At 42.4% G+C, this 20262-nt stretch overlaps 1 protein-coding gene across 3 annotated transcripts; it reads left to right on the forward strand.

Annotated features, from left to right (window-relative positions):
• Positions 1-1568: 1568 nt before the first annotated feature.
• mcf2b (MCF.2 cell line derived transforming sequence b) lies at positions 1569-19758 on the forward strand. 3 transcript variants are annotated; one of them, XM_075486823.1, is made up of 26 exons: positions 1569-1779; positions 4379-4513; positions 4696-4812; positions 4942-5091; positions 5215-5339; positions 5516-5630; positions 5740-5859; positions 7319-7510; positions 7744-7935; positions 8010-8190; positions 8573-8661; positions 8909-9009; positions 9140-9206; positions 9343-9458; positions 9583-9652; positions 9734-9826; positions 9930-10022; positions 10808-10933; positions 11151-11366; positions 11569-11661; positions 11768-11846; positions 12049-12094; positions 14333-14505; positions 15011-15123; positions 17756-17868; positions 17998-19758. In XM_075486823.1, the coding sequence occupies exons 1-26, from the start codon at positions 1729-1731 to the stop codon at positions 18077-18079; spliced, it is 3048 nt and encodes a 1015-aa protein (XP_075342938.1). In that variant the 5' UTR covers positions 1569-1728; the 3' UTR covers positions 18080-19758. The 3 variants fall into 3 exon arrangements, with proteins under 3 accessions (XP_075342938.1, XP_075342939.1, XP_075342940.1); XM_075486824.1 differs by having other exon boundaries at positions 14408-14505; XM_075486825.1 differs by lacking the exons at positions 11768-11846; positions 12049-12094; positions 14333-14505; ... (1 more) ...; positions 17756-17868; positions 17998-19758 and having other exon boundaries at positions 11151-11416; positions 11569-11650.
• The last annotated feature ends 504 nt before the right edge of the window (positions 19759-20262 follow it).

The following is a 20262-nucleotide window of genomic DNA, read 5'->3' on the forward strand; positions in this document are numbered from 1 at the left end:
GGCAGTTTGCTGCTCTGCAGCATTCAGGTGTGTGTTAGCACAATGCCATGGAGGGAGGACATCAGCAGTGATCTCAGAGCAGCAGCTGTTTCTGCCCATCAGTCTGAGAAGGGTTATCAGGCCATTTCCAAACTATTTGGAGTCCATCATTCTACAGAGATAGCTGTCAATCTTCTCAGGAGTGGACGTCTCAGCAAATTCACCCCAAGGTCAGACTGTGTAATGCTCAGAGAAACTGTAAAAAACCCAGGAGCAACACCTCAGACTCTACAGGCCTCATTTAGCATGTTCAAAGTTAAAGTTCATGACTGTGCAATGAAAACAACTGAACAAGTTTATAGATGTTAAGGTGGTGAAGGGGTTGATGATTTGGGCCTGTTTTTCCAGAATCGGGACACATTGCAGTCATTGAGTCAACCATGAACTCATCTGTTTCCCAAAGTATTCTGCAGTCAAATGTGAGGCCATCTGTCTGACAGCTAAAGCTTGGCTGAAACTGGGTAATGCAACAGGACAATAATCCCCTAAAGAGCAGCAACTCTACAACAGAATAACTGAACTCAAAGAGAAAAGAATCAAGATGTTGCAATGACCCAGTCAAAGTCCAGACCTCAACCTGATTGAGATGCTGTGGAGGGACCTTCAGACAGCTTTGCATGATCAAACGCCTGCAAAATCAATAAATTCAAGCAACCTTGTGAAAAAGAGTGGGCCAAAATCCACAGTGATGTCAGACTGTTGAGGTCATACGGAGATTGATTACTTCAAGTTATTGCAGATTGTTGTTGTTGTTAAAAAACATCAATCAAATAATAACACATTCTAGTATATCATGTGTTGTTGTCAATCTAAGACTGTATTTATCAAATTCTAAGACCTAAGTAAGAGCTAGATGAAATTTGATCACATCCTGATATGTAAAACCCTGGGCAAATGGTTTAGTTTCTGACTGTAAACAAATCGCTGGAACTGTTTCTATATTTCTATAGGTTAACAGTGTTATCAGAAATAAAGCCTTTAAGATTTTAATCATTTCATTCTGTACTCTTCCTCCCAGTTTTTATCATGCAGTTTCTCCCCCCCCCCCGGCACCCAAAAGTGTGAAAGGCACTTTCTGGTCTCAGATCTTCGGTCTTTATGTGAGCTGCTGGTGGATCTCCGGCTCTGAAGCGCCATCTAGCGGATCCAGTGAAGATTGTTTCAGTTTAAACCCACTCCCGTTGTTGAGCACAGTTGTTTTCTCGCAGTTGTTGTGAATTGAAAATAATAAAAAAGAAGAGTTTAAAAGAAATAAGAAGTAAATATTTTTCATTTCAAGTAAAGAGGAGCAAAAACAGTTGTTTTGGGGCTTGGCAGGGCTTTTTTTTTTTTTTTTTTTTTTAATTCTTGCCTGCCGACAGTTGTTGAAATAATTACATTTCTGCCATGTGAGGAAACAGCTGCTGGCATTTCAACGGCGGTATTTTATGCGTCAAAAGTTCGGTGCTCTTGGAGCAACCAACTCTTTTTGGGTTTTGACGTCAGGTGAGCAGAACACACCCCACCATCCCGGTCCAGAGCCCAACTACGTATGCTGAGGTGCGCACTCAGCGCGCCGCTCTGCCCACCCGGACACTGCAGTGGAGGCTTCAGTGCCATCGCTGCGGCAGCTCGCTCCAGACACCGCGTCCCACTGCAGACGTCCCGGGCCCGGTTAGTGCAGGGCAGAACCGGGAAGCGCTAGAAGCCATGGCCGAGTCCAATCCGCTGTGGGGGTTCCCCCGCCTGCGCCGGGCCGCGGTAAGCTCTGCCGGGAGGTGTGGAATGTGGGAGGCTTCAAACGGGTCGGAGAGGATACTGCAGCAGCGAGAGAAGCAGAGAGATAGGCGAGCTTGACACCGTTTGGTACTGCGGCACAGAGGATGCGACGATCTCTCAAACTGGATTAGATATGAAGCAGCTTCTCGGTTTAGATGCCGCTCAGATGTAGAAAAACAGCTCAATGTCATAAGTCTGCGAAGGGGACCAGGACAGGCCAATGACAAATGTGTTTGGGATGTAACTGCAGGTGCAGAACAGCAAGAGGCTGCATCAGCGTTGGCACTGCAGATTGTATATGCGGAGTTCTGATAATGCACCTTTCTGATTCTAGTTTGTGTCTCAAATACTTGAAGTACACATCTTTGAACCGTTGCAGATGGGTTAAAAGTCTAGAGTTGCATCCATCATGGCTCCTATAGGAGTAAAATTCATTCAGCGATAAACGAACCCTCTACCATCACTGGAAGTTTCTTTCTGAGAGTTGATAACACACTTATTAGTTAAAGAAAATTAATAATTTCTATGTATATATATTTTTAAACTTTTGTAATTCTACAGAAAATAATTATAAAGCCTGTAATACAAGGAAGAAAGTGTGAAGGTGTGTAGGGAGTTTGACAGCTGATAAGAAAAGGGAGTAAAAGAAGGAGCTCCAGAAGCTTAAAGATTTGCCAGATTGACACTGAAGGGTGCCGAAGCCGTGTTGATCTGTGCTAGGTTGCACAAAGAACTGCCTTCAGCTGTCAATTGTTCTGACATCCCAATCCCTACAGCCCTCTTACTGGGCTGTCTTCTGACATAAACCAGCCATGTCTACCACATTGTCTCATTGAACAAAAAATATTCTGTAATGAATGAGTCACTGACGCTTTATCTGTAACCCTAAGACGACAGAGCTGCGTTGACAGTTATTTACAGTGCTTTGCTAAAGGATTCACCTCCTGTGGCATTTAGCTTGTTTTGTTACCGTACAACCTGGCATTAAAATGGATTTGATCAATACAACATGCCCGTCACTTTAAAGGTGCAAAGCTTTTTTTGATTGTCAAACAAGAAATAAGGCATGGGTGTGTATGTGCGTTCTCCCCAGTAAAAACAAAGACAACACTTAGTGAAATCCAGTTTTTAAAACAGTTACAGCTGCAGGTTTCTTTGGGTATGTCTAAGTTTGGCCCGTTTTTATTCCCATTGTTCAGGGCAGAACTGCTCCACCTCCCTCATCCTGGATGGGTTCCACTGGTGTACAGCAGGCTTTTTATCATACCACAGATTCTCAGTCTGATTGGCCAGGCTCTGAATTGGCCGTTTATCAATGTACTTAAGGTCACTTTTAGTGTCCCAGGTGCATTTTTGCAAACTTCAAATGCACTTACTGGTTTCCTTCTTTAAGCAATTGCTTTTACTCGTCACACCTTCATAAAGCCCTTCTTTATGGAGTCACGCTCCAGGTTCGGCTGTCATGCTTTGCACCTTCTTCAGGGTTGCCATCTGTGTTATCTTTCTGATCAGTGCTCTCTTTGCCTGGTTTTTCAGATCTTCTCTTTCTTAGCAGAGCTGCTTAGTTTTCATTGTGCTATTTGTTTAGTTGTGTTGTTTTGAGTCAGAGGTGCACATAAACTGAAATGATGTGACTCTTAGACTGCACACAAGAGGACTTAAATGGATTTGTGACTTATGAAAGTAATTGTCAGCACCAGATCTTAATTTAGGGCCTCAAGGCAAAGGGGTTGAACACATATTGTTGAGATTGTTTTGTTTTGGTCATGAAATAGGAAATAGCACCAAGAGGGTGGATATTGTTACAAGGCATTTTCCTGGATGTACTCTGGGCCATTTTTACATGTAAGATTTTAGCATGTTAGAGTGGTAAAAGCACTGCTGCATTGCTGTGTTGAGCTGGTACTCTAAATGCTGGCCCACTGGGACTCTAGACCAGCAGTAACCCATTGTTACAGTTTTTTAGTAACATGTAGGACGTGAACAAGGTTTGTTAAAGAACGTTGAAAATATTCCTATGAGGGCATGAGTTAAAGCAATACTATGTAACATTTCTACCTTAAAATAACAGCTTGAAAAAAATTGTGCGGCTAGAACGAGTTTTAATATTACGATTGGCCTGTCTCCTATGCCCTTCGGGGGTCTGAGTTGGAAAAACTGCGCTATGTAACTTTGCTGGACCGGCCCGGGAGCTGAGCGGAAGTACTTCGACTTGCTTTCTGGCACACCTACCGCAAAAACAAATAGACCCCCTACGCTCCCAGGTACATTTGATTACTCTTACCTTCTCGGTCGACATAGCTTGCACCTTCTGACTCCTCGCCGGTTCGTCAACAAACGTGAAACGTGAAAGCGAAAGGGTGTTGTATATTATCGACAGTGTAACCGTACATTACCTCCAAGCCTGTAGGGGGAGCTCCATAATGGGCTTTTTGAGAAGTTACATAGTATTGCTTTAAGGTTATGAAATGTTGAGTCCAGATGACAGCTGTGCCAGTGCAGGACTCACACAGTTGAATTTTCTTTACCTTTCTTTGTAAAAGGTTTGAAGAACCATATTATTTCCATTCTGTTTTTTCAGACCTCGTTTCCGGGGAATCTGCATTTGGTCTTGGTGCTCCGCCCCACCGGCTTGTTAAGCTCCACCCCCAGCCCATCCTCAAGCACTGACCTCGGCTTTCGCTTCAGCCAGGATGACTTCCTGTTAAAGATGCCGGTGAGAGGGGGCTGAAACTGAAAAAGGAGACTTCTGTTCTGTTTATGTGTGTTTTACAAAATGTCTGCTGACGTGCTGCACGTTTTACTGAAATGTTTAATTCTGTCAGCTGTTAAAATGTCAGAGGCGGTGCAGCACCTGCCAGGTGGGTGTCAGATCCCTTGTTGCTGCGTGTTTTCCAGGTGGTGATGCTGCGTTCGGTTGGTGACCTGCTGCGCTACATCGATGAGAATCACCTGGCATCAGACTTCGCTGCTAAAGTGGAGTACTGCCAGAGTGACTGGCTCGTCCTCCGCTCGGTATGCTCTTCTGATGCTGATGAATCCATCACAGCTTTTTATAATGATGTTTGGAACTAAAAGTGGCACAACTATGGGCCGCATATGTCATACTTATGTTTGGGTGAAAATGTGTGTCTGTGTTTGAAGTCCATTGAGACTTTTGCAGTGACAGTGAAGGGAATTGCCCAGCTGCTGCAGGGCTTTGGATCTGAGCTGTCTGAGACTGAACTTCCTGATGAAGCTAATGCTATTGACTTCTTGCTGCACTCCCACACCCACCGATACCGGCAGTTAAAGGTTGCTGCTTACTTTTTACGTCCTTCTTTCTTTCATATGTTTTGTTTCCCTCAGATTATTTGCATTTGCGCTGATTTTGGTGTGGTTTCATAATTTAATAGGCCTTATTTGTTGTTTTATCAGGATGATATCCGGGGTGTGCTGAAAGAAGGGCGTCTGCTATTGTCTAACTTGGAAACAGTCAAAACTGTTAAGAGAGACGCAGAGGAAGAGAGGGAAATCCAATCAGATATGGACACTGTTCAAAGGTGCAATGCGTGTTAATCAGCTAGCATGAATGCTTAAACATTTTTTTCAAAACGTTTTTTTAGTTGTAAAATGTACAGAACATAGTCTGAGTTTGATCTCCTTCAGTTTTTATTTCAACAAACAGTTTGTCTGGAAAACTGCGTGACATGTGGAGATGTGGACGCGTGTGTTTTAGGCTCCTGGCTCAGCTCAGAGACATGGAGGAGGCGTTTGATGGCTTCTTTGAAAAACACCACCTGAAACTGCAGCAGTACCTCCAGCTGCTGCACTATGAAGTCAGCTTCCAGCAGGTGTGATATTTGGTGTGTGTGTCTTCACACAAGTCACTTTAACTCTGCCTTCTGAGTTCCGTTTTTTTTTTACATTTGGGTCTGTGTGTGTGTGTGCGTGTGTGTGCAGATGGATGAGGTGCTGGAGCGGATCTCTGCACAGGAAACGCAGATTGCATCAGTGGGAACCACAGTGGTTCAGACAGAACAGCTACTGAAAGACCTGGACACACTGGACAAACATGCTCAGGTCACACACAAACATGCACGACAACCTGCACATCACTGATGATGAGATGAAAAAGAATTGTTAAATCTAACATAAAATGAGAAACAGCACTGTCTCATGATATGATTATGAAATATAGTTGGGGTACCTCACGTGTATCCTGTTGTTTGTTGTCAAAATCAAAACCATGCCTTGTGAAGCTTGTTGCTTCCTGGCATTAGATTCCCTTCCTCCTATTTTTTGCTGTGTGTTCCTTAGCAGGCTTTTACTGTTATGGGTACTGAACAGCACAAGCTATAGAGTCTATATGAATATATTGAATGGAATGAAAAGTTAGCACAGACATTACATTTCCCACTGGTTTGTAGAGTTAATTTTTGAAGCCTTAAGTTTGGCATTTTAGCACCGTCGCCTCACAGCGAGAAGGTTTCAGGTTCAACTCCCGGCTGGGGCCTTTCTGTGTGGAGTCTGCCTGTTCTCCCCGTGCATGCGTGGGTTCTCTCCGGGTACTCCGGCTTCCTCCCACCGTCCAAAAATATGCATGTTAGGTTAATTGGTGTCTCTAAAATTGACCGCTGGGATAGGCTCCAGCTTAGTATTTCTTTCTATCCACTTCTGTCCTGTTGGACTTCTTCCTCTGCCAGTGGAGTCGCCCCCTGCTGGCCATTAAATAAACGCATTTCTGTGAATCTTCAAAAGCTTCCCTTCTCAGACCTCAGACTTCATCCGTCTTTTATATACAATCTGTTAGGCAAGAATGGAAGATGGGGTTCTGGTCTGAAGGTCTGTAATGGCCAAGAACTTTGCTGTCAGGAACAAGTTTCCTTCAAGATTCCGTAATATGTGGAAACTTAGACCCCAATTCCACTGTGTGGTGGCCACTGTGTGGAAGCTTGTAGATAATATTATCTATCGCCATTATGGATTAACTTCTAGAAGTTCCAAAGACATTATAAATATGTGTTAATTTTGGCAATTGATCTCCATGCTATGCTTTGCTGATGTGCAAATGCAACCTGCAAAGTGTTATCTTTGGTGCAAATATTTCTCTCGGTACGTCGCTCATATCGACTTCATGCTTCTTTCCTCAGGTCTGCAGTGAAAATAGAAACAAACATACAAAAAAATTCAGATAGTGAAGCCTGTGAATTAGGGTGAATACTGGGCGGACATTCAATTTGTGGAGGGACATAATATTACTCCAACTTTAGTCACAGTTTATAGTCCAACCATAAGCTATAGTATCGCTTCATTATCAGCCAGGTTTCCAGTCTGTTTTGCCTGATGCCCCTCCCACTGAGAGTGAGCACAACCACCGGTGTCATTAACAAGATTTACTGAAAGTTACACTGAAGATACAAAAGAAGTGTTTCTGGTCTGTAAATCATAGACCTGTTCAATACCTCAGACAGAAGCTGGAGTTTAATAAAACTGTTCCCAAAGCTGCACTGAAATAAAAGCGTGTTTTTGTGGGAATCAGGAGGAGATGGCTCGCGCCCAGGTGGTGATTCTGCACGGTCACCAGTTGGCTGCCAACCACCACTACGCCATGGCGCTCATCGTCCAGCGCTGCAATGAGCTGCGACATCACTGTGATGTCATCACTACTGCCATACGCACCAAGCGGGCCTCGCTCACCAGAACACAAGACCTGCTGCTGCGCCTTGAAGAGGTATTACTCACTAATGCAAATACCTGTAGTTAAAGATGCACACATTCATACTGAGAACAACACTTTATAATCCACAGCATCTACATCGCACCTTCTGCTCTGAGTTACTGAATAACGACTCTTCCTTACTGTAAACTGTATTTTTAGAACACCGTCTTTAAGCTCCATGGACATCAAATAGAGAAATCTGTCTTTTGCGGTGTGTTTGGTAGTTTTGTGTTTTTTTTGAGCAGGCTCTACATTGGTGTGATGAGGGCGCATATCTTCTGGCCAGTCAAATGGTGGACAGGTTCCAGACCAGAGAGGGAGCTCAGGAGGCGCTGCAGTACCTGAGCTGTCACCAGGAGAGGGAGCCGTCTGCACTGAAAAACTGCCAGGACATGCTGAGCTTTGAGTTTGAAGCCGTACTCACCCCACAGCTGCAGGTACCTGACTGCTGCTGCCGCATACAGCCACTGGACTCGCAACCCACCTCAGTCTACGTTTCGTTTCTTTGCAGTCCCAGATTACCATGGTAACAGAAAAGTTGAGGTCAGTGCAGTCTATGATCCGAAACAGAGAGCAGTGTTTGAGGAGGCTGGCGGATGTACAGGTTCGACCTATACAGCTGGTGGCTCCCCGGCCCGAACCAGACCAGAATTTACTGCGCTGCAAGTCGCCGCTCTTTTCCCCGAAACACGGTACGCTCAATTTAACGCTCCTCGTCACACTTTGATCCTCAGCTTCATGAAAGTCAGTCACAGTTTGCCTGTTTAAGGAATTTTCTTGTATACTCTTGGAGCATGATTGGACCCTCCCAAAAAAAAGAGATATAGTGGCTGATGGCATATATTTCTGGATGTGGGGGTTCAGATTCTGCCAGCTATCTGTTCTTGTTTATGATGTATTTGGGTATATTTGGACATTAGCTATCTATAGTCTACATTGCCCTCTGTCATTTTTAACACTTGCACTAAGCTTTGTTGTTGTATTTATCTTGTACTCTTTGGTCTTCTGCCAGCATTTCCTCTTTGCTCTGCCATCATCATTCATATTTTGGCATTTGTATGATATTGCCTGTAGGTGTAGACTTCAATGTCTTGAACTCCAAGTTCTCCTTTGACCTTCTTCCTGGCAAAAGGGCCGCCAGGAGGAACAACAGCCAGCGCAAGGTGTGTGTGTAAATATATTACCCAGTATTCATGTGAAATACCTTTTTTTTTACTTAACCTTTGAATTAAAATATATTCCTTGCCAAAAAAAGACATGACAAAATCCTAAAATCTGCCGTTAGCAATGCATTGCCTGCAACTGCTAACGGTTTGCATTTTTGTCACATTTCCTTATACATAATGTAACAGAATGCCTACTCAAAAACACTCCTCCAAGCTGGCATACTTGTTTCACATGTGTTGTCAGATTGAGGTGATGCATGATTACCAAGGCAACCGCAGCTGTCTGTATGGTCCCAATCCTGAAACTGATTCCGAGGCAGAGGACAATCCGGAGCAGGTGACGCGGTAGGCAGTCTTTCCCCTGTCAGACCTGATCTTTGAGCCAAAACTTGGCCTCTCGTGTGGCACAGATTGTGTGCCGCTGTATTTGTGTGACCCGTACCTTTAATTTACCTATAATTTTCTCTCTCTTTAGCCACATTATGAAGGAGCTGATAGCTACAGAGAGGGTCTATGTGGATGAATTGCTCTCTGTGCTGCTGGTGAGTTTGTTTTTGTTAGATACAGTCCTATATGTGGTGAAAAGGTTGTTAGAAGGTTTGTACTTTAGTAACGCTTTTTTTTTTATCTCGCTTTGCATCGTCTTCCTTCCCCTCATCTTGTCTCTTCACTAACCAGGGCTACAGGGCAGAAATGGAGGACCCCTCCATATCTAATCTTCTTCCCTCAGCTCTACGCAGCCAGAAGGATGTTCTGTTCGGCAACATGCCAGAGATTTACCAGTTCCACAGCAGGCACGCCTCACTCAGATTCACACACACATTCTGAGTTTTAAGCGGTCACCGAGTTGTCCTCGTCTTCCTGTCCTCTCTCTATAATCCAATTTCCTTTCATTTTCCTCTTGGATTCTCAATTTAGGATCTTCCTCCAAGATCTGCAGGGTTGCCTGGAGACACCAGAGAGGGTGGGGTCTTGTTTCCTTCAACGGGTGAGAAAACATTAAGAGACATGACTTCATCTGATTTAATATAGCACAACCAATTGTGAGTGTACATTTGTGTGTGAGCAGAAAGAGAAGTTCCAGGTGTATGAGCGTTACTGCCAAAACAAGCCTCTCTCTGAGTTGCTATGGAGACAGTGCTCTGACTCCACCTTTTTTCAGGTAGTTCCAAATATGTAACATGATACACACAGTATTGGTATAATTTTCAGATCCAAAATCTATCAAAAACAGATTACAATCCCTCTTCATCTGTCTCTTGCAGGAGTGTCAGAAGAAGTTGGACCACAAGTTGGGTCTTGATTCTTACCTCCTGAAACCAGTCCAACGCCTCACCAAGTACCAGCTGCTACTCAAGGTTTTATATATGGAGAGACCTACGGAAATGCAAATAACAGCATGACAAGAATGAACAACATTTAAGTTGTAATCAGAGGACTTTTTGATTCGAGATCCTTTTTAAAAAGGAACGGCAAAATATAGACTAAAAAAAAAAACAGTAACCACACATTTATTTGAGTGTGGACTGACTGCATATACATATAGTGCACTTTGTACCAGCTTAGTAGAAAAAAACGTGTTTTCTATAGAATGAAAATGCTTTAAAATTAATTATCTAACAGAACATAGCTAATTCAGGGGATCATTCTTGACTCAAGGAACTCGGAAAGAAGAGGAGATCATAAACAAAAGTATTATAAAAGTGCAGTTATGCTCTTAGCTGTTTGGTTTTGGAAGGAAATGCACTTATCATTTCTTGGGACCTGAAGTTCTTTTGCCTACCGATGTGGAACACACTTTTGTAAGTCGCTTTGGATAAAAGCGTCTGTAAAATGACCGTAATGTAATGTAATTTATTAACAGTGTACTATGTGGACATATCAGTCTGCAGTAAGGGATTCTGCTTTGGAAAGAAAATACTGCATCTAGACTGATGATTGGACTAAGAGACAATAGTGCAAAGAGTTAACAGGCACAATTCTAACCAGACACAGAAACAAGCTGACAGCAGCCAGGTTCCCTTTATTCAATTTGCAGAATTGCACACAAACTAGCAGACACCCCCGGCATAGATTTCAATTCCTTCGATCAGATAAATCGGTAACCGCTGACATGCCATCCTGTGTGTCTGTCTTTGCTCAGGAGCTTTTGAAGCACTGTGTGGAGGAGCGATACCGGTTTGAGCTGCAGGAGGCTCTGGACTCCATGCTGGAGCTGCTGAAGTCTGTCAACGACTCAATGCACCAGATAGCCATCACCGGATATCAAGTACCAGCCAATCAAATCAATTAGAGTCAACAATCACATCACTGGATACCAAATTTATGATATATTGTTGTAGTTTTTGCTAATATTGATAAATATAGATCAAGTTTTGTGTGCAGCTACTTCGAGTATCTAATTTCTATAAATGATGACGTTGTCACTTTGTTGTTTTCTGTTTGTTTGCTGTTCAGTTCATTTTGTGTCACTGTCTTTGGTTCAGGGGGATCTCATCCAGCTTGGCCGTGTCGTGATGCAGGGCGGCTTCAACGTGTGGATTAGCCATAAACGGGCAGCAGTGCGAATGAAGGAGCTGGCCAGATTCAAACCCATGCAGCGCCATCTCTTCCTCTACGAGCACGCCCTGCTCTTCTGCAAGCGCAGGGACGAGGACAACCACGACAGGACGCCTTTCTACAGCTTTAAATCCTGCCTCAGAGTAACAAGACACAGCACACTCACATTATTAGACACCTGTAGCTGCATCCAGTTGAGTGACTATACGATTCTCCCTTAGTTTATTCATCCTGCTCGGTGTGGTGTACCTAACTTTTCGTTGCAATCTGCCATTAAAGCTGCCGCAGATTTAGTAATCATGGCAGATTAAAGTGAAGTATAATGACTTTTCTCACTTTCTATAGATGAGTGCAGTGGGCATCACAGAAAGTGTGAAAGGAGATGTGAAGAAATTTGAAATCTGGTACAGTGGTAGAGAAGTGGTGTACATAGTTCAGGTATTTCATCCACTTTTTTCTATTCTATATCTGGCTGTATAGACTTTGGACTATAGTGTGTTGTAATCAGTGCTTTGTTCCGTTTTGTGTGCATTTGTCTACGTAGGCTCCCACCGTGGAGGTCAAAGCTGCCTGGCTGACAGAGATTCGAAAGATTCTCACCAACCAGCTAAAACTACATCAAGGTTTCTATTGCTGATGTGGTTCACGTGAAATTTTCAGTTTCCTTTTTTCCAAATTTATGTTAAAAGGTGGTGCAGTAATGTGATTAGTCTGCTCACATTGTTTTAAAATCAAAGCTCCTGTTTTTAATTCCCATTAGTCTTTAAGTTGAGTGTTTGTGCATTTTTGCTTAAATCATCTTTGTTTCATCTCCCGTTTTCTCAGATGAGACTCCTTTTCTTCCTCTTTCAGACAACCCTCTCTCTGACAGGTGATCCTCTCTGCATGACTTCCGTAACTTATGCAACAGGGCTAAGAGAAAAAAAGAAAAGAGATTGATATAAGAATTGCACCAGATCTTCAAGTCCATCACCAGTGCAGTGTATAGGCTTTCATAGTGTTAAAAACAGGTCAACTCACCCACTGAATTTATTAATGTATTCAATGCTCAACTGGTTAAAAGAAAAATAGTTTCTTGATGAGGAAAATTAATTTTGAGGGTATTTTGATGATCTTAGCCTGTATATCTTGGTATTTTATAACAAATCATCTCGATGGACAGCAACCACAGCTTATGTAAGCTCATTGCTGATGTTATTCCTCTTTAGCATTACGTTAACACACACCAGCAGCCTACCAAAACTTCTGCTTTTATAGAGCTACTCACACCTGCTGATGGTCAATGAATCAAGTGAACTTGATTAGCAAGTTGAACCTGGCTGCTACTTACCATCTTAATTCCTAGAAGCAATAAGGGTGTATTTCAGGGATACCCACATCTGAAATGGATCTCTTCAAAAGATTGTTAAGTTCTGCACAAGCCTACTTATGATGCACTGATCTGAATCAGGTGTGTTAAAGCAGGGAACATCTGAAACCTGCAGGACAGCGGCCCCTGAGGACCAGATGTGGGTATCCCTGGTGTATTTAGCTGTTGACACACTTCTTCTGCTTTTCTTTTCTCTGTGGCTGGTTGTCTCCGGGTTCTTTCAGTCACTTTCATAGCCACTGAACTTGACTGTAAACCACTGGAGTAACACACAGTGTTGCACAGTGTGTTTGACAGCAGTGTTACTGACCCAGTTTTGTGAGTGAGCATACACTTAACACCTCCTGGATAACTTTAAAAGAGTTAGAACTGGTCCACTGACTTTGTCGAGCATTTAACAGTTGTTACTCTGCCTGTTTGTCGGAGTTCTGCGTCTCCATGAAGGTTTTTTCCAGGGTGCTTCATTACTGTTACTGTAGCAGATGACAGGGATCACTAGTAGCATGCCAGCATGTCATGAATGTGGTGAATGTCTAAGTGTTGTGAGCATAACAATACATAACTTGTTCATTCATTGTGCAGGAAATTTGTTGCTTTTAAAACTTTTTTTCTTTGGTTGACAGATTTCATGACAAAGATCAAAACCAACAATGTTGTGTGACTAGTTACTAAGCAACACTTGGTTCGTTACAGTAGTCAAAGGCAGCGGATGTCACAAATATAGAGTCTGTTTGTGATCCATTTACCAAAAAAAAAAAAAATTAAACAACAAACACAGAAACCAGTATCATGAAGACTCAAACAGCTCGATGAACAGGCGGGGAAATCTTGTAGGTAAACCACGAGGGGATGACGAGTAAAAGAACAAAGAGAGGACGGACAAACACTGAGGCAAGCGCTGGGAAAGTAAAAAACACAAGTAAGAGCTATAAGCTCAAGGCATACATGGGTGAATCTTTCACATAAATCAGGAAACAAGAATAATAACCAAAGCTCAGTAAATAAGGAACTGAAACCCAACATCGTGACAGAACCAATATTTGAAAAATCCTCCGTAACAGTGTTGGTTTTTTTCTTATCATTGGAGTATTGAACAATAACAACATTTTTCACTCAGATACGCTCATGTTTAAGTTTTCACAGTATCTGCACAGCTATGACCACACTTTGGCTTGTAAAACATTTCAAATACTCCAAACAGCTGGATGACAAGACACTGATTAGCACATTTGGAATGATTTGTGTATATAAGTGTAGGTCACATAGTGTTTGTAATTAGTTGGATATTTCTGCTTTGCTTAGCAGATGGGTAAGCGTGTATTAATTCAAACAAAAATGTTTTTCAATGACTCCCCGTTCTTATCCTCATTTTATTTGTATTTCGCACTTTTGATGGGACAAACTCCACCCATCTACTTCTTAAAGCAACTTAAAACCACACTGTTTCTTTTTTCATCAAGAACCTGTTGAACCATGTGTGTAGAGAATATTTCTGAGACTCAATAGTACTTCCATATATTGCAGCAATCTGATGATCAATAATTGCGTTGCAATCTCAAACAACCTTTGACGTCAGGGGCTGAAATATATGTGATTGTGAACTGACCGGAATGCTGTTTTAACTTACTGAATGTGGATGAGGTATGAGCTCGTTTTGTGACACGGAGAATGTTGTTGTTGTTTGTTTGTTTGTTTTGTTGGTCGTGCTCGTGTCTTTGTTTCTATGGTGATGTGGTTTAGTGCATCAGAGATGTGTGTGTCGTGGGGCGGCCCGTCGGTGGGAGGCTGCTCAGCGTGTCTCCCTGTTCCTCACAGCTCCTCGGCAACAAGCCACTCCCACAGGTTCAGAGGGGACGAGTCGACTTACAGTAGCCCCGCCCACTCAGACCCTGTGGTTCATTCACCTCGACGCAGTGAGTTGCTGAGAGTCTTCTCGACAATCATTTAATGAATTTTCTGTCAATATTTGTCATCCTAATATGGATTTTCAATATAATATTTTGGTCAAGTCTTCGGCAGTTAATTGTTCACGAGGGAAAATGTCTCGCAGCTAGGTGAGACATAAGGTAAACGCAATAGAAGATGAATAAATGAGGAAATATACGGCCCAATTATACACAAAACAAAGGGACTGACTCTTTACTGGAGTTAAATGTGTTGCTCAGTATGTCAGCTGATAATCAATAACAGTATATCAAACATCACCCTGAACCTGTTCAGTATTCATAACTGTCTCAGAGGGAGTGATGGGCTTTCCTTCAAGTTTAACTGTTCATGTCGCACAAGATATAGTTTGTTTTGAGTAAACATGAGGATTTGCTGTTTAAAGTTATCACGACGGGTGGACATAGATCACGGAATGACTGGGCTGATAGCATAGTGCAGTTTTCACTTCTCTCAGCTGTCTGTTATCTGCAGGTTGGCCTGTCCCTGCTCACTCTGTGGCGATCTGTGAGGGCCTGGAGGACTGGGGCGCTACAGACCTTTCCGCCTTGTCAGACTCGGATGAGGAGGATCAGCCTGCCCCACTGGTGAGATTTGTTTTCAAGTATCACAGGACATGCGAGTGCTGAAACTGGACAGGCTGATCTCACAGTAAAGGATGAAATAATCATGATTATTCACTTGTTTCACAATTCCACAGACAGTGTTTTGCTCCCGAACACGAATATATCTAGAGTGGAACACAGAATCCCTGTATTTTGTGAAACTGCCACAAAACGCTTGTTTTATCACACCTCAATGTCTGTTTTATCAGATTCAAATAGCCACAAAATCTGGGGTCGGTGCCACACACACGACTGTCAAGCCAAAAGTCGACACCCGTCACAACCGGCAACGCTCAGCGACGTTATTTACAGAAATGTACAAAAGAGACAAAAGTGGAAAACACCCAACACCGGCACCCGTATAAAGATAATAATGATGATGATAATAATAAAGATAATAATAATAATCATCATCATCATCATCATCATCATCATCATCATCATAATAATAATTATAATATAATAGTAGTATACTAGTAATAATAATGAAAATAGTAATGATGATAATGATAATAATCATCATCATAATGATAATGCTAATACTCATAATAATCATAATAATAATGATAATATAATATAATAGTAATAATAATGAAAATAGTAATAATGATAATAATGATGCAAATAAATAATAATACGTATATAAATTTAAGTATAAAGTGAGATGAAAATAATTAAAGTAAGATTATTGCACACCACAGAGATTATTGCACGTTTGTTAGACAGACTGACTGACTGCCACCCGTCCTACAGTCCCTCTGTCCTCCTGTTACCCCTCCTCCCCCCCAGTGAGGAGTTAAACAGTTTGATGGCACGGGGGACAAAGGAGTTCCTCAGTCTGGTGGTCCTGCACTTGGGCAGAAGCAGCCTCTGGCTGAACAGGATTCTCTGGCTGCTGATGACGGTGTGCAGAGGGTGGCTGGCATCGTCCAGTATAGCCAGGAGTTTGTGCATTGTTCTCCTCTCTGCCACTGTCGCCAGAGGGTCCAGCTTCGTGCCAACCACGGAGCCGGCCCGCCTGATCAGCTTCTCCTGGAGAAGTCTCCCTTTGAGGTGCTCCCTCCTCAGCACACCACAGCGTAGGATAGGACGCTGGCGACCACAGACTGGTAAAAAATCCCCAACAGCTTCTTGCAGATGTTGAAAGATCTCAACCTCCTCAGGAAGTACATCCTGCTCTGGGCCTTCTTGTACAGCTGCCTCGTGTTGCTCGTCCAATCCAGCTTGTTGTCTAGCCACAGCCCAAGATATTTATAGGTTTTCACAACCTCCACCTCCTCTGTTCCTAACAGAACTGGTCTAGGACTGGGTCTGTCCCTCTGCAGATTGTTCATGTGGCACCAGACAACAAAGTTCCTCACCAAGCTCCTGTACTCCTCCTCTTCGTCGTCTCTGATACACCCCATGATGGCTGTGTCATCTGCAAACTTCTGGACGTGACACGATCCATGGTTGTAGCAGAAGTCTGCGGTGTACTTGGTGAAGAGGATGGGGGACAGTACAGTCCCCTGTGGAGCTCCAGTGCTGCTGACCACAGTGTCGCACGTGACGTCCTTCAGCCTGACGGACTGTGGTCTGTCGGTGAGGTAGCTGGAAATCCAAGCAACCAGGCAGGGGTCCACTCGCTTCCTGGTCAGTTTTTCCTGGAGTGCAGGGGGCTGGATTGTGTTGAAGGCACTCGAAATGTCCAGATACTCCCCTGGTCCAGATGCGAGTGGGCTCGGTGTAGGAGGTAGAGGATGGCATCCTCCACACCAACTGCTACATGGGTACAGATAGAAAAACATTGTGGCCTGCGTTAAATAAGACACCATGATAAGGTATTGTATCGTGACCTTTTATGCTATCAGAATCAGAACATTTTTCCCGGATTACTGGCTGCCGAGTCTTATTTCCCTTCCCTGAATACACAGAACAGGTTGGACCCACGAACCAAAGATCCTCGCATGCCACATTACAACTTTCTGGTCCTTTTAGTTTCTCTCCGTCTCCTCTGCTCCACTGGCCTGCTCATAGACCCATTCTGAGTGAGAAGACTTAAGGCCAATATGTGACAGGATCATAACATTTGTGATGACTCAAAGTCATCTCCCAAAAAGCCGGGAGGCCGTGTAAAAAAGAAAATGCAATGTAAGGATTTGTGAACAATGAAACCCTATATTCCACTGAAAATTGTGCAAAGATTGCTTAGAAATATTGAAACTAAGAAATTCAGCTTTGTTTTCTGGAATGCTCTTTTTTATTCCCAATCATGTCATCAGCCTGTGGCTAATGAAGCTCATTTGTTGTAAGAGGTTCCAGCAGGTGTTTTCATATGCGTAACCAAACTATTTGAATCTTTAGTTGCCTCATTCTCAACTTAGAATGTATTGCTGAGACCAAGTCTCATTGAGTTTTTCCCTTTTTGTTTATTCTGTTTATAAACTGCTTTCATGATGTGGCCCACGATTTGGGGGTTCTGTTATTTTTTTTTTTTACAAAATGCCTGTTTTACACTGGAACCTGTACTTTTCTCTTTGTGTCGTAGATGCAGATTTTGAACAGTCGTGTATGAGTAATGATGGTCAAATGTACTGCTTCACTGTGCTTCAATGCAAAATGTCTTCCTCTTTAGGTGGCGGGCAGGTACAGGGTCATGGTAGAGAGCAGCATGGCCAGCACTGATGACATCATCTTTAACTGCGGTGATGTCATCCAACTGCTGCATGAGGATTCATCAGGAATGTGGTAACGTGTGCTAAATGTTTAAGAACTCATTATTGCTGCCAATTTGAAATTCAGACAGAAATGAGACTGGGCAATAAAAAAGAGATAAGAGTAAGTCTCTGTTTGTGTTTGTGTTGATTCTAATTACAGGATGGTAAAGAATATCAGTCGTTGTGAAGAGGGTCGTGTTCTCCCTGAAGACTTGCACAGGATTCTGGGAGAGACTTACTGAGAGCCAATCAGAGCGGAGGAAAGATGACGCAGTCATGATGAGTGTACATTGTTCTGTTTTTGTCGCTTTTCTTGCCAATTTAGTACCCGAATATCCCTCCACACCGACAGACTGGCATATTCCATCAATTCCATCAACAGAATGTGAACTTCTGACCTAGCTGATGCAGACTGAAGCGCAGCATCAGGTACTTCCTTTTCTCTTCAGACGACAGTGACGGTTTCCCCTCAGAAGGCTGTAGAACCGCAGAATGGACCTCAGAGGACTGTAACAATGGAAAGCACATGCAAGCCATGTTTTTATCTGCCTTTTCCAGCAGTGATGCAGTAGATCATTTGTACTGAAGGGGTTGTCGCTTTTATTCATACTTACAGAGTGGACTTTTGTTTACAAAGTTATATAATTTCTATTTTCCTATGGAGTATAACAGAAAGCGTTCATGTTCGTATCATTTTTGTGCCAAACAGCTAAGCCAATCCAATCCCTGCAGCTTCTTCCTGTGTCAGTGAGGGTTATAGAGAATAGCTTTATTGTGTTGTTTTAAGTGAAGCCTTTTTTTTGCTACAGCTTCGTGGGTTGGAGGTTAAACCTCTTATTCATGAAAGAAAATTATCATTGTGACTCACCTATTTGCACCAGAGTGCATGTTGTGTTCTTTCTGAATTTACACGATACAAAGAAGGCAAAGAGAAGAAGAGAAGCTGGTGTGGGGGTCAAGATATAACAGTTCTTCCAGCTCACCTCTTTTCTAATTGCAACTCGGATATTGTTTAGCATCTTAGTGGAAATAATTGGGTTGGTTGCACATTAAAGAATGAATGCATACCCTCTTAGTTCCTATGAAAGGCGTTAAAACATGTTAATAGGTGCAGGATTGTAACATTATGAATGGTAGTCTGTGGATGTTTTGTCTTCCAGTTGCACCAAAGAGCAGTTTTTCTATGACTGGGTCCCCGTACAGGTTGATGTGCACTTGTGGAATACTCAGATCCATAATGAAAGTCCTGCCAGTGTTTTACACTATTCCACAGAGGATATTCCTGTTATTTCAACAAACGTCAGCAATGAGGAAAACCTTTGGCTTGTAATCACCCTTGTAAACAATGCTGTTGAGCTCCAAATGTTCCATGATTATGGGAATTCATTTATGCTGTTCGATAGACCTCAAGGATACAATGTATTCTGGAGGATAACATTTTTTATTTATTTATTTTTCACAAAAAAAACCCTCAGGGCAGTTTTAATGACCAAATTTAGTTTTGTTTCCAGATCCCTGATTTTGCATTGTGACATAGAGTTGTACAGAGAAAGAGACATCTCTAATTTTATGAAAACAAACAAAAAGGGTGCACTGCATGGTTTAAGTAATCTACTGCACTCCTGGAATCTTGGTAAACCTACTCTGGCAGCTGTAGCTGGTGCTTTGAGTTAATTAGTTATTTAATCTTACAATATTTTATGTATGATTGCTATTTATGCTGATGATGTGTTATTATTTTGTTATTACGTGCTGCTGATAATCGTTGCCTTCATCATGTAGATGTGGCACGTTTCAGTTTGTGGTTCTGCATGGACGAATAACACCTGCACATATCTACTGCTTTGCTTCCGTACGCACTGCTGTTTTAGGCCAACAGGCTCAGTGATGGGTAGTAAATAAAACAAATGTTAAAAAGTTATGTAAATGTATAATTATTTACATTTACAATGTGGATTTATTCATTAGCTGCATCACTTACATTTTTGGGGACACTGAAATAATGAGGCATCGACATGAATGCAGTGTGGGGGTCATCGAAACACTGCCACTACATGGTGAAGAAAAGCTGGGGGTTAATCTTCTGGACACACACCTGTGTAATATTTTACAGCTACAGTGAACTGTGAATATGTAAATGTTAAACATAGACTTTAGATATTAAACACAGGACCTGTCTACATAGGAAAACTGCCCTTGGATAGTCAGATTTTGATACTCATGTCTACAGTATTTGGTGTGTCAGTAGAGTAATTAACTCCAGTCATTCTGGAAGTACTCAAACCAAGATTAACTTTAACACTGATGAAAGAACTATTCTAACAGTATTCATCATCCACATTAAAGTCACTTGATTTTTGAGTGTTGGGATGTGTAAAAGATTTGTGCCAACTGATCCTTTAGAATGAATAACATTACATAATAT

Source organism: Odontesthes bonariensis, chromosome 16 (genome assembly GCF_027942865.1).
Source record: "Odontesthes bonariensis isolate fOdoBon6 chromosome 16, fOdoBon6.hap1, whole genome shotgun sequence".
NCBI classification, from domain to species: Eukaryota; Metazoa; Chordata; class Actinopteri; order Atheriniformes; family Atherinopsidae; genus Odontesthes; species Odontesthes bonariensis.